Source organism: Trachypithecus francoisi, unplaced genomic scaffold, assembly GCF_009764315.1.
Source record: "Trachypithecus francoisi isolate TF-2019V2 unplaced genomic scaffold, Tfra_2.0 Lachesis_group3, whole genome shotgun sequence".
NCBI lineage: Eukaryota > Metazoa > Chordata > Mammalia > Primates > Cercopithecidae > Trachypithecus > Trachypithecus francoisi.
The window spans coordinates 10,307,975-10,322,650 of NW_022681468.1; the positions used below are offsets into that span (position 1 = coordinate 10,307,975).

Consider the following 14,676-nt stretch of genomic DNA (forward strand, 5'->3'; position numbering starts at 1 on the left):
ATCTGGCATAAATGTCAATAATGACTAGGTGAGAAACTCTGTTTAATGGATCCAAAGACTATCAAAACTTTCAGAAGGTTTACCACCATAGCTCTTAAATCAGACTATAATCTTTTCAAAAGTATGTTTGTAGCTACAAATGAAATCTAGACAAAATATGGACCCTTGATCAAAATGTTCTGTAATATCCTAAAATTCGATAATTTTGATTTAAATTCATTCTGACAACTCACCTAGGGTCCATGCCCCAATGCCACTCACCCATCCAAATTTAACATTAGGACAGGTGTCCCAAAAATGAAAGTCAAACACAATATAGCGGGGAAATCACAATCCAACACATCAAAAATACAAAATTTATGACAGTGTGACAGCAGTACATGAAAAACCAAGCAAATCCATGAGAAAGAAGCCCTATTTTTCTTTAATTCTTTGGTCTCTCTACTGTTCACTATAGTAATTATGGTATACTTAGTTTTTGAGTCTCTCTTTGTCGCCCAGGCTGGAACGAAGTGGCATGATCAAGGCTCACTGCAGCCTCGGTCTCCTGGGGCTCAAGCAATCCTCCCACCTAAACCTCCCAAGTAACTGGGATTACAGGCATGAGCCACCACGCCCAGCTAATTTATGTGTTTTTTTGTAGCGATTAAGTTTTGCTATGCTGCCCAGGCTGATCTCAAACTCCTGGCCTCAAGCGATTTACCTGCCTAGGCCTCCCAAAGTGCTGGGATTACAGGCGTGAGGCACCGCGCCTGGCCCCGTCTTCCATTTTACACACTTGAACGAACTCACGAAGAATCTGAAATACCTAAGGTCTTTCACAGAAATGTATACCTTCCCTCTTTAAAGAAGGGGAAAAGTAGGTATAGAAGTACTTTTAATTCCTAGAAAAAAGACACAAAATGACTTAATGTTATTTCTTCATTGAAGCCTTTTAAGGTGTACATCTATTATTTTTAATGCTAGTATGATTATAAGAAAAAGAAGTCCCTTTTCAAAGACAGCAAAATGTTAACTGTTAATAACGCTGTCATCACATGACATCACTGCAAACATTTATTTCCTACTGAACTGAGAACCACCACAAAAATCTTGCTTAGACTCAGTTCTCCTAGGGTCTCTTATCATTCCATGAAAGGGAAAAAAATCGATAAACAGAAACCATGCAGATTCCAAGATTTTAGACAAGTATAGTTAATTAAGTCTAACAAACGTTTTCATCACAGATGTGATAAACTTAATAACATTAAGGAGATGGGTGGGAGCCATGAAAAATCATTTTAAAATACATAATTTCGATAGAAGTCATGAGGGTCTGTGTCAAAGTTAAAGTCTCACCTGTAAAGAAACACACCGACACACACACGTGTAATTGTAAAACTACAATCGGTGATTATGTGCAAAAGAAATTATCCTTACTTAAAAAAAAAAACAGATCTGAGTTACTACATTCGACGTCTAGAAACCACAAAAATCTTTATCCTGAATTTAACCAAAACTTTGACTGTCAATTACATGTTGCGTTTTGAGGCTAAGATGAAGAAAACTCGGTCCCTGGTCTCAAAGAGGCACTCTTACGCTTCAATCTTCAAAAACCGAAGAAATGCGGTCTCACTATCTAGGCCTCTACAATGCTGTATATTTGCAGAAAAAAAAAATCCGTAATCTACTGGCAATGAGCTGCCAAATTATATCTCATTATCAGAAAGGGGGAGGGGAGAAAAAAACTTTTTAAAAACCCTCTAAGAAAAGAAAAACGCGTAGTGGGATTAGAAAGCATAGAGACTAGCTTTAAGCCTTACAACCAGGAGAAAAAAAAAAAAAAGTATCACCAGAGACAGAGAAAGAAGGAAGCAGAATGAAACCCGGTTACCCCATCAAAACAAAACAGGGAAAGCAATACATAAGTCGTTTCGGGAAGAGGGCACCCTGGGAAGTGCCCCCTTCTCCGACCGACCGTGAATGCTAGGGAGGACTGGGGCGGAGCTGGAGGCAGGGGGACTCAACGCTCAAAGCTGGGCTTTTAACTCGTGCTCCTACATTCAGACAAGGTCAGTGGAAAGGAGCTAACTCTGGCGCACAACACAGGCATCTGGAAATGGGAGAGTGAGCAAGATGAGGCAGACCAGGAACAGAAAAGCAACATCGAATGGGCCCGAGGGGCGCCGACAGCGAGCCCGAACCCCCAGTGCTGATCCCGCGTGGAGCAGGGTCTCGGTTCCCTGCCGCCAGGCAATGTTTTGTTTTGTGGTTGTTTTGGTTTTCTTTGTGGACTGGGCGGAGAAGCTGGAGTGGCCGGGCTAGTTAAGAGGTTCCTCCAGCTCTTCCGGAAGGCGAAGGCCCCCGGCCCGACGGCAGCTGACCCAGCCAGGAAGGGTCGGGGGACGCGGGAACCCAGCACACGAGAGAAGTGCGGCGGCGAGCGGACGAGGGAACAGGAAGGTCCCCAGTCCTGCCTGCCTCCTACCGGGGGGAGGGTCGGGCTCGCGTGCCACCCTCTGCGCCTACCCCTTCCCCTTCCCGGACGCCCCCCAAAGGCCCAGCCGGCGAGCGAAAGAAAACAGAATACAAATTACTTACAACGGCATCGTCTCCCGCGCCGGCACCGCCCAGTCACTTCCCCCCCGCAACCGCCGCCACTGCCGCCCTGGGCATGATCCACTGAGGCGGGAGGGAGGGGGGGGCCTGCCTCAGCCCTGGGTCCAACCCCTCTCCCGCACCGCTCCCGCCGCTTTAAGCGCTTCTCCTCCTTCCCCTTCGTCCTAACATGGCGCCCGAGCGCTACCACAGCAACGTTCTAGAACTGCTGACGCCACCACGCACGCCGTGCGCGCGCCTGCGCACCAGCGCCGTCCGCCGCGAAGCCTCACGGGAAGCGGAGTTCTTAACGGCCGCCGGCGGCCGGGCAATTATCACGCCGGTCTTCTCACTCTTAGTGGTGGGTGTCAGATGGTGGAAGGGAACGGTCAAGGAGGCTCCGGGAGATGAGTTGTGCCTTGGGCGGGGACGCTCTCATGGGCAATGCGACGTGGACGGCGCAAGGAAGAACCCGGAGAGATCCCAAACCCACGAGGCGCCGCTTCCGGCGCGTTGTGAGGTCCCACTTTTCCCGCCGCCTGAGGTCGCGGCGGCTGCTCTTTCGTGGAGCGCAGTCCCTGAAGGCGCTTGCCAGAGGGCTGAGGCACCCACGCGTGCACCGTGTGTACCCCACAGCGCGGCGCTTAGAACGACTCGCATGAGTCGCTGCCTTGGGTTGGAACCGGTTACTCAGCCGCTTCGTACTCGACTGCAAAGTAACAAGTACTTTACCGGGCAGCGGTGCCGGCCGCGTGTGATACGGCGAGAGGTCTTATCCCAGAGCCGACGAAAACTTGTCCCCAGTACTCCCTTTCCCTCCCAGACTGCGTCCCACCCAGTGGACCCAGAGGGAGTTTTCCGTCTGTTTTAACACCAGTGTATTCCTGATGCCTGACCCAGGCGCTGAAATATTTGTTGAGCTAATAAATGTGTAGGTTAGGACTGTGAGGACGGTTCCCGAATTCTGGAACACGGGCTGATTTTACTTTTGAACAAATGATGCACTGAAACTTCCTGACAGAGCTGACCTGTTTTATAGGAACATCAATGGCAGTCACCGCTGGCATTTTAGCAAAGGCTGTCTTGGTCGTCATTTTCCCTTGACTGTGTTTCCAGCCCGTAATCTATCTCAGGTGGGACCTGGAAGTCTACCTTCTCGCGACCTCTCGGCAAAAGTGGGAGAAAGTGTTTGTTTGAGGCAGAGCCTCCTCTCTCATATGCCCTCCATCTGCGAATTAGAACGAATTATAAGTTCTGCGGTGTCACATGGGGGTTAGTGGAGAGGAGGAGGGAAAGAACCATATACAGGACGCTGCAGTCACCAAAGTTTTAAACTCTACATGTAATAATACGCATTTGTGAGTCCTCAGGAAGTTTCACAAAGGCTTTCCCTTTTTTCACAGAATGTCTAGTAGGACTAGTGATTCCGAGTGGGAAAAGCACAGGACCTGTCCTTAAACCTGCCCTGTCCATTAGGTAGCCCCTTGGCCACTGAGGGCCACTGAGCACTTGAAATGAGGCTAGTTCGTTTAGGATGCACTGAAAGTGCAAAATACGCACGGGGTGTCAGTTCGAGGAATGTGAAATACCTCTCTGATCACTTTTTGTATTGATTGCACATTGAAATATTTTGGATATATTGCAGTAAAGAAAATGTAAACCGGGCACGGTGCCTCACACCTGTGATCCAGCACTTTAGGAGGCTGAGGTGGGAGGATCGCTTGAGCAGGAGTTAGAGACCAACCTGGGCAATATAGGGAAACCCCTGTCTCTGCAAAAAGTAAAAAAAAAATTAGCTGGGCATGGTAATACGTGCCTGTGGTCCCAGTTACTCTGAAGGCTGAGGTAGGAGGATTGCTGGAGTGGGAGGTGGAGGCTGCCGTGAGTCATCATCTCACTGCTGCACTCCAGCCTGCGTGACACGAGACCTTGTCTCAAAAAATGTATATATATATATATACTATTAAAATTAATTTTACCTATTTTTTTAAATGTGATGACTAGGAAATTTTAAGTTATATATGTGGCCTTCATTTCCATTAAATAGTGCTTATTTGGAAACAGACTTATGTTTGATTCTCATTTCTTCCAGTTAGTCTTGTTTCCTTTTGTCATCAAGGTGGCTTTGGCTGGGGACCCAGCAGCATAGTTGTCCCTAAAAGACTGAAAATCTGACATCCAGAAAATTCAATAATGTATTAAGGCTGTGGACTTAAAAGCTGCTTATAAAGCTATGCCCTGGGGCCTGGCACAGTGGCTTATCCACATCTGTAATCCCAGCTCTTTGAGAGACAGAAGATTCCTTGAACTCCGGAGTTCTAGACCACCCTGGGCAACATGGCAAGACCTTGTCTCTATTAAAAAAAAAAAATCAAAAAAATTAGCTGGGCTTGGTGGCACACACCTGTAGTCCCGGTTACTTGGGAGGCTGAGGTTGGGAGGATCACCTGAGGCAAGGAAGTCGAGACTGCAGTGATTCCTGATCGTGCCACTGCACTCTAGCTTGGCAACAGAACAAGACCTTGTCCAAAAAAAAAAAAAAAAAAATGCACTAATGATGTACTTTATGAATAAAAGAATGGGACTTTTTCAGCTTATGTTGTCCTCTGCCAGGCATCTCAGAAGGCAGTGAAGAGAGGGACGCTAAACATCCATGCTTTTGGTCTATAATTGCTTCAAACTATTTTTGTTTCAGCCTTCCATAGAATGAGGCCGCTAGATAGCCAGCTGATGAATATTTAGTACCTAGAATGTGCTAGATACCACGCTACTTGCCTAAGACATTTAAAAGGAACAATATCGAGGGTTGAGGATGGAGTCAAGGTAGACTTCATGTAAGAGGTCACTTCAGACATGTCCTGATATGTTAGGGTTTGGTAAGTGGACAGAAGGAGTAGAAGGGCATCTCAGGTAAAGAGAACAATTTTTAAAAATAAAATGAGGCCGGGCGCGGTGGCTCACGCCTGTAATCCCAGCACTTTGGGAGGCTGAGGCAGGTGGATCACGAGGTCAGGAGATCGGGACCATCCTGGCTAACACGGTGAAACCCTGTCTCTATTAAAAACTTCAAAAAAATTAGCCGGGCGTGGTGGTGGGTGCCTGTAGTCCCAGCTACTTGGGAGGCTGAGGCAGGAGAATGGCATGAACCCGGGAGGCGGAGCTTGCAGTGAGCTGAGATGGCCCCACTGCACTCCAGCCTAGGAGACAGAGCGAGACTCCGTCTCAAAAAAAAAAAAAAAAGAATAAATAATAATAATAATTTAAAAGTGCAAATAATTTATTTGAAGAAAGGGAGACTTTTGAAGTGACTAAACCACAAAATATTTAGTGAGGAGTGGTGAAAATAAAGCTGGAAAGTTAAGTGAGAGGCAGAAGGTAAGGGGCATAGTGGTGCACACCTGTAGTCCTCTATTCCGAAGGCTGAGGTGGGAGAATCATCTGAGCCCGGGAAGTCAAGGCTGTAGTGAGCCAAGATCATGCCACTGCACTCCAGCCTGGATGACAGAATGAGACCATGTCTCATAATAAAGGGAGTAGGGGGAGATGGGAGAGCATATAATGACTCCATAAATAGACAAGGGAATTATAGATTGTGATAAGAGGCATTAATAAACCAGGCATTAGAGTTATGGTGGAGGCCGACTTCAAACAGAGAAGGATTTCAGAGCAACTGACTTTTGATCTGAGACCTGAAGTTAATTCTGAGAGATTTAAAATTTTTCTTTTTGTGAATGGAGGAGCCATTGAAAGTTTTAAAACAGGAGTGAGGTTACATTGATATTTTTGGAAAGATGACTGAAAGTGTAAGGAATGAATTTGAACTAGGAGAGGTTTTGAAGCTGGAAGATGGATGAGGTGGCTCTTGCAATCGTTCAGATGAGAAATGAAATTTGAAATAAGGAAGAGAGGAAGGGAGCAATTTGAGAAAGATTTAGAAGGCATAGCTAATTCTGGATGTGAGAGGTAATGGAGAGGAAGAAGACCAAAGTGATTTCAGAGGTTCTGGGTGGGGGCAGGTGACAGTGATTGGAGCTACTGATAAATGAAATAGGAAATAGAGGAGTATAACTAGGTAAGTGGATGAGATTGAGAGAGTAGTAGCTATGTGTTGATTTTGAACTGTCTGTGAGACATTCAGAAATGTCTATGAGGTAGTTGAAAATATGCTTCCGGAGCTAAGAGGAGAAATTTGAGCTGGAAACATTATAAACTCTAAAAACAAGAATCATGGCTTGGAATCATGTTTCGGCTCTGGAAGGACCTTATATACACCCAGCAACTACTCCAACTCAAATTTCATGAATGAGTAATGAGCTAGATGCTCACAGCTAGCTCACAGATCCTATTTAGGACCCAGTTAAGAATAAAACTCTAGCCAAGGAAAGTGAAGAGTAAGATAAGACCAATTAATAGTATATTGGTACCAGTCTAGTGTTACCCTTGCCTTGCTTGTCCTGTGTCCTGCCCACACCTCCCTCCGGCTGCTGCTGGTCTCTGTTTTCTTCTGGCTGCAGAGAAGGGGGAAGATGTGTTCTACTGGAATTTTAAGTATAGTAGTCTCTCTTTACCCCCAGGGGATCCCTTCAAAGAGTCCCAGCACATGCCTGAAACAGGGTAGTGCCAAACCCTGTATTTACTATGTTTTTTCCTACACATATATACCTATGATAAAGTTTAATTTATAAATTAGGCACAGTGAGAGGTAAACAGCAACAATAATAAAATACAACAATTAGAACAATATACCAGCATCACTACTCTTGCACTTTGGGGCCATTATTAAGTAAAATAAGAGTGACTTGAACGCAAGCGCTGTAATACTGGACAGTTGACCCGATCATGGAGAGGGCTGCTCTAAGTGACTAACTGGCGGGCAGTGTATACAGTGTGTGTATACAGTGTAGAAACACCAGACAAAGGGATGAGTCATGTCCACCTGAGCAAGAAGGCGCAAGACTTTATAACACTACTCAGAGTGGTACGGAATTTTAAACTTATGAGTTGTTTATTTCTAACATTTTTCATTTACTATTTTCAGACCACAGTTGACCACAGGTAACCAAAACAGGAAAGAGAAACCCCAGTTAAGGGGGAACCACTGTATCATTCGGATTGCATTTTCCACAGAACAATGTCATAAATAGTGGAAAGAATTTCAAAACTGGTTCCCAGAGGCCCACAGTGCATTCAAACAAACAAACAAAAAATACACGAAAATGTTTTTGAGAGCAGAAACTCTTCATGTAGAGGGAACTACATGAATTGTGTTTTACTGTCATTTAGGAGTAGTCATAGGACATACTGTGTGACAGAGAGATTTTTATCCCAGTAATGAACTCTGATGATCCACTGGGCCAGTACTTTTCAAAAAATTAAAGACCAGACTTATTAATTACTAAAATAAAAATAATAATATAAGCATTTTTATCCCATGAGTACTATACTCTTGAGCAGTCCTTTCATTAAATTCATATCCCCTTTTATTTTATTTTATTTTATTTTATTTTATTTTTTTTTGAGACGGAGTCTCGTTCTGTCGCCCAGGCTGGAGTGCAGTGGCCGGATCTCAGCTCACTGCAAGCTCCGCCTCCCGGGTTTACGCCATTCTCCTGCCTCAGCCTCCAAGTAGCTGGGACTACAGGCGCCCGCCACCTCGCCCGGCTAGCTTTTTGTATTTTTTAGTAGAGACGGGGTTTCACCGTGTTAGCCAGGATGGTCTCGATCTCCTGACCTCGTGATCCACCCGTCTCGGCCTCCCAAAGTGCTGGGATTACAGGCTTGAGCCATTATTTTATATATCTATTTTTTGAGATAAAGTCTTACATTCTGTCACCCAGGCTAGAGTGCAGTGCTGTGACTGATCCTCCTGCGCCAGCCTCCCAGGTCGCTGGGACTACAGGTGCATGCCACCGTGCCCAGCTAATTTTTATTTTATTTTATTTTTAGTGCAGATGAGGTCTCAGCTACGTCACCGGGCTGATCAGGAATCCCTGGCCTCAGGCAATTCTCCTGCCTCGCCCTCCAGCAGGTCTCCTGCCTCACCCTCCCAAAGTGCTGGAATCACAGGAATGAGCCACCACATCCAGCCACTTTTTTATTTTGACTTTCACATTGAATTATATGCTCCACTTCAAAATAATTTTGTGTGCAGTATGAGATAGAGAACAAGGGCCGGGCGCGGTGGCTCATGCCTGTAATCCCAGCTCTCAGGGAGGCAGAGGCGGGAGGATAGCTTGAGCCCAGGAGTTTGAGACCTGCCTGGGTAATACAGCGAGACCCCGTTCTCCACAAAAAGGAAAAAAAAAAGAGAGAACAAGGCTTGGCTTTGTTTTTAATATGTGGATCTCTAGCTGATGGCCATGCACCATTTATTTAAAAGATCATACTTTCCTATCGAATTGCCATGGCACCTTTGCTGTAAGTCAGGTGACTATAAATGTGTGGGTCCATTTCTAGGTTCCTGATTCTGCTTCGTTGATGTATGTGTCTGTTCTAATCACTGTAGCTTTGTAATAAGTCTTGATATCTGGAGAGTTTAAGTCCTCTAGGTTTGTTCTTCAAAATTGTTTTGATTATTCTAGGTCCTTTGCATTGCCATATACATTTTAGAACCAGATTACTGATTCTCTTTTCTTTTCTTCTTTTTCTTTTCTTTTCTTTTTTTTTTTTTTTGAGATGGAATTTCGCTCTTGTTGCTCCAGGCTGGAGTGCAATGGCGTGATCTTGGCTCACTGTAATCTCCACCTCCCGGGTTCAAGCAGTTCTCCTGCCTCAGCCTCCCGAGTAGCTGGGATTACAGGCATGCACCACCACACCCAGCTAATTTTGTATTTTTAGCAGAGACGGGGTTTCTCCGTGTTGGTCAGGCAGGTCTCGAACTCCCCATCTCAGGTGATCTACCCGTCTCCGCCTCCCAAAGTGCTGGGATTACAGGCGTGAGCCACCGCACCCAGCCCAGATTACTGATTTTCATCCCCCCAAAAAACAAAGTTAGAAGGAAGCAAGCAAAGATGGAAGGAAAGAGGGAGGGAGGGAGGGAGGGAAGGAAGGAAGGAAGGAAGGAAGGAAGGAAGGAAGGACGGAAGGAAGGAAGGGAGGAAGGAAGGAAGAAAAGGGAGAGAGAGAGAAAGATACTGGGATTCTCATTGGAGTTACATTGATTCTATAAATCATTTTTGGGGAAGAATTGAAGTATTAACAATATTGGGTTTTATAAAGTATTAATATGGTCTGTCCCTTCATTTCTCCATTTATTTCATGTTTAATTACTATCAGTAATGTTTTGTAATTTTCCGTAGAGGTCTTACACATCTTCCTTAGGCTACCCCTACCTGTTTTATTGTAAATGATACCAGCTTGCTATGATTTGAATAGTTGTCCCCTCCAAAACTCATATTTAAATTTAATCCCCAATGTGGCAGTATGGAGAGGTGGGACCCTTAAGAGATGTTTAGGCGATGTGGGCCCTGTCCTCATGCATGCATTAACCCATTCGTAGATTAATGGAATCATGGGTTAATGGATTAATGGATGGTAGTGTTGGAAGGATGAGAAGCACAGAGACTCCAGATACGTTTTGAAAGTGGAACCAATATAATACATTGATGTATTGGATGGGGGGTAAAAGAAAAGAGCCGGCCACAGTGGCTCATGCCTGTAATCCCAGGACTTTGGAAGGCCAAGGCAGGTGGATCACCTGAGGTCAGGAGTTCGAGACCAGCCTGGCCAACATAGTGAAACCCCGTCGCTACTAAAAATACAAAAATTAGCCAGGCGTGGTGGCAGGCACCTGTAATCCTGACTACTCAGGAGGCTGAGGCAGGAGAATCACTTGAACCCAGGAGACAGAGGTTGCAGTGAGCCAAGATTGAGCCACTCTATCTAAAAAAAAAAAAGAAAAGAAAAAAGAGAGAGAAAGAAAAGGAAAAGAATCAAGAATGACTCCAAAGTTTTGGGCCTGAGCAACTGGAAGGATGGAGTTGCCAATAACTGAGGTGGGAAGATGGGGGAGCAGCAGGTAGAGGGGAGGGAGGAGGGGGATCAGGAATCAGCATTGGCCATGTTAAAGTTTAGCATGCCTATGAGACATTCAGATGGAGGGAAGAAAGTGTTTCAAGGAGGAAATGATAAAATATGTCAGATGTTCAGAGACACCCAGTAAGATGAGGCCTGAGAATTACCAATTGAATTTGGAAATATGGAGCTGGCTAGTAACCTTGCTATATTGGGACCATAGCTGGAGGAGGATGTGGAGGTGTGGGAAGGTTTTTGCATTTTAATTTGGTTTTGTCTTGTTTTCAAGTACGGAAGCTAGTACCTCATGTTTAAAGCTTGGCATGATGATCCAGAAGGAAGGGAAAAATTAAGCTACGAGAGAGCAATTTTAAGAGTTGAATCTGATAATGTGAGGAGGGACAGGAGCAAGGGCAGAAGTTGAGGGCTGACCTCAGACGGGAGCACACACAGTTCTCTGTAGCAGATGGGAAGGCAGAGATAGGTTTGTAGTGGGAGAATGTAGAAGTTCTCTTTTTGGCCGGGCGCGGTGGCTCAAGCCTGTAATCCCAGCACTTTGGGAGGCCGAGACGGGCGGATCACGAGGTCAGGAGATCGAGACCATCCTGGCTAATACGATGAAACCCCGTCTCTACTAAAAATACAAAAACTAGCCGGGCGAGGTGGCGGGCGCCTGTAGTCCCAGCTACTTGGGAGGCTGAGGCAGGAGAATGGCGGAAACCCAGGAGGCGGAGCTTGCAGTGAGCTGAGATCTGGCCACTGCACTCCAGTCCGGGCGACAGAGCGAGACTCCGCCTCAAAAAAAAAAAAAAAAAAAAAAAAAGAAGTTCTCTTTTATTCTTTTTTTTATTTTACTGGTTCCATGCCCCATGAAGACAAAGAAGCTCTCTTTTGATGGCTTGTTTTTTGATTTGTTTTGTTTTTTTGGTTTTCAGTAAACCAGGAAGCAAGGTCATGAAATGAAGGCATGAAAATGTAACTATTATAAAGACTAATGATTTCAAACTGTGGAAAATGTATTCTTTTTATTGATATTTTTTATTAAAATATAAGGGTCGGGCCGGGCGCGGTGGCTCAAGCCTGTAATCCCAGCACTTTGGGAGGCCGAGACGGGCGGATCACGAGGTCAGGAGATCGAGACCCTCCTGGCTAACACGGTGAAACCCCATCTCTACTAAAATATACAAAAAATTAGCCGGGCGAGGTGGCGGGCGCCTGTAGTCCCAGCTACTCGGGAGGCTGAGGCAGGAGAATGGCGTGAACCCGGGAGGCGGAGCTTGCAGTGAGCTGAGATCCGGCCACTGCACTCCAGCCCGGGCGACAGAGCGAGACTCCGTCTCAAAAAAAAAAAAAAAAAAAAATATATATATATATAAGGGTCAAAAATAGGATAGAGTGCAGCCATAAAAAATAAATCATGACTTTTGCAGCAGCATGGATGCAGCTCGGGGCCATTATCCTATGCTAATTAACAGTGGGTACTCGTGGACATAGAGATGGCAACAATAGACCCTGTAGACTACTAGAGATGGGAGGAAAGGCTGGGACAAGGGTTGAAAAACTAACTATTGGGTACTATGCTCACCGCTTGAGTGATGGGGTCGTTTGTGTCCCAAACTTGAGCATCACACAATATACCCATGTAACAAACCTGTACATGTTACCCGCTGAATCTAAAATAAAAGTTGAAATTATAAAAAAAAAATAGTTTCCAAAAATAGTGCAGTGAAACAAAACCAAAAATAGGTAAATTAAACTTTCTCAAAATTAAAACCTTTTGTGTCTTAAAAGGCAGTCTCAACAGAATGAAAAGAGCCATGGAATGGGGGAAATCTTTGCAAATCATACGTTTGACAAGGGTCTTGTATCCATAACATGTAAAGAACTCTTACGATTCAACAACAAAAAGACAACCCAAATAAAAAGTGAGCAAAGGGCTTGAATAAACAGGCACACCTCATTTTATTGCCCTTTACTTTACTTCACTTTGCAGATACCATTTTCTACAAATTGAAGGTTTTTGCAGCCCTGCATCAAGCAAGTCTATCAGCACGATTTTTCCAACAGCATGTGGTCATTTCATATCTTTGTGTCATATTTTGATAATTCTTGCACTATTTCTAAGTTTATTATTATTATTCATTAGTGATTTTTTATGTCACTATTGTAATTGTTCTGGGGCGCCACAAACCATTCCCATATAAGACAGCAAGTTTAATTGATAAATGTGTTCTGATTGCTCTACCAACCAGCCATTTTACCATCTCTGTCCCTCTTCTTGGACCTACCTTTTCCCTGAGACACAACAATATTGAAATTAGACCAATTCATAACCCTACAGTGGCCTTTCACTATTCAAATGAAGAGTCACAAGTCTCTCACTTTAAATTGAAAGGTAGAAATAATTAAGAGTAGTGAGGAAGGCATATTGAAAGCTGAGATAGACCAAAAGCTAGACCTCTTGTGCCAGTTAGCCAAGTTGTGAATGCAAAGGAAAAGTTCTTGAAGGAAATTAAAAGTGCTGCTCCAGTGAACACACAAATGATAAGAAAGTAAAACAGCTTTCTTGTTAATGTGGAGAAAGTCTGAATGGTCTGGACAGAAGATCATACCAGCTACAACATTCCTCGAAGCCAAAGCCTAATCCAGAGCAAGGGCCTAACTCTATTTAATTCTATGAAGGCTGAGAGCGGTGCAGAAGCTGTAGAAGAAAAGTTGAAGCTGGCAGAGGTTGGTTCATGAGGTTTAAGAAAATAAACCATCTCCATAACCTAAAGTGCAAGGTGAAACTGATGTACAAGCCGCAGCAAGTTACTCAGAAGATCTAGCTAAAATCATTTAAGAAGGTGGCCACACTAAACGACATTTTCAACATAGCGAAAACAGCCTTATACTGGGACAAGATGCCATCTAGGACTCTCCTACCTAAAGAGCAGTCAATGCTCAGCTTCAAAGCTTCAAAAGACAGACTGACTTTCTTGTTAGAAACTAATGTGCCTTTAAGTTGAAGGCACTAATGTGCCTTTAAGTTAAAGCCTATGTCTATTTACCATTCCCAAAATCTTGGGGCCCTGAAGAGTATAGCTAAATATACTCTGTCTGTGTTCTCTTAAGGGAACAATGAAGTCTGGATGACAGCACATCTATTTACAGCATGGTTTACTGAAAATTTTTTTAAAAGACAGAGTCTCAGTATGTTGCCCAGGCTGGAGTGCAGTAGCGATTCACAGGTGTGATCATTGCACATCACAGCCTCAAATTCCTGGGCTCAAGCAATCCCCTGCTTCAGCCACCTGACTTGCTGGGATTACAGGCATGAACTGCTGTGCAATGGCTTGGTTTAATGAATAGTTTAAGTCCACTGTTAAGAACTACTGCTCAGAAAAAAAAAACAAAACTGAGTCCTTTCAAAATATTGCTGCTCGGCCGGGCGCGGTGGCTCAAGCCTGTAATCCCAGCACTTTGGGAGGCCGAGACGGGCGGATCACGAGGTCAGGAGATCGAGACCATCCTGGCTAACATGGTGAAACCCCGTCTCTACTAAAAAAATACAAAAAACTAGCTGGGCGAGGTGGCGGGCGCCTGTAGTCCCAGCTACTCGGGACGCTGAGGCAGGAGAATGGCGTAAACCCGGGAGGCAGAGCTTGCAGTGAGCTGAGATCCGGCCACTGCACTCCAGCCTGGGCGACAGAGCGAGACTCCGTCTCAGAAAAAAAAAAAAAAAATATTGCTGCTCATTGACAATGCATGTAGTCTCACCCAAGAGCTCTGATGGAGATGTACAAAGAAATTAATGTCTTCGTGTTATTAACTAAACATTCTGCAGCCCATGAATCAAGGAGTAATTTCGACTTTCAAGCCTTATTATTTAAGAAATACATTTCATAAAGCTAAAGGTGGCATGGATAGTGATTCCTCTGATGGATCTAGGCAAAGTAAATTGAAAACTTTCTAGAAAAGATTTACCATTCTATATGCCATTAAGAACATTTTGGGTTCATGGGAGGAAGTCAAAATGACAACATTAACAGGAGTTTGACAGAGGTTGATTCCAGCCCTCTTGGATGACTTTGAGGTGATTAAGAC

At 44.6% G+C, this 14,676-nt stretch overlaps 2 protein-coding genes across 7 annotated transcripts in view; one reads left to right on the forward strand and one right to left on the reverse strand.

The window, feature by feature from the left end:
• PAPOLA (poly(A) polymerase alpha) overlaps positions 1–2,803 on the reverse strand; it is a 66,369-nt gene extending 63,566 nt beyond the window's left edge. For 3 of the 6 annotated variants that reach the window (XM_033191408.1, XM_033191412.1, XM_033191410.1), the window contains exon 1: positions 2,581–2,803. In XM_033191408.1, the coding sequence (XP_033047299.1) occupies positions 2,581–2,588 (8 nt within the window). In that variant the 5' untranslated portion in view covers positions 2,589–2,803. The remainder of the gene's footprint in view (positions 1–2,580) is intronic. The other 3 variants (XM_033191411.1, XM_033191409.1, XM_033191407.1) reach the window with 1 other exon arrangement.
• Positions 2,759–3,547, forward strand: LOC117071441. Its single transcript, XM_033191413.1, has one exon. The coding sequence runs from the start codon at positions 2,768–2,770 to the stop codon at positions 3,446–3,448; it is 681 nt and encodes a 226-aa protein (XP_033047304.1). The 5' UTR covers positions 2,759–2,767; the 3' UTR covers positions 3,449–3,547.
• Positions 3,548–14,676: the final 11,129 nt, after the last annotated feature.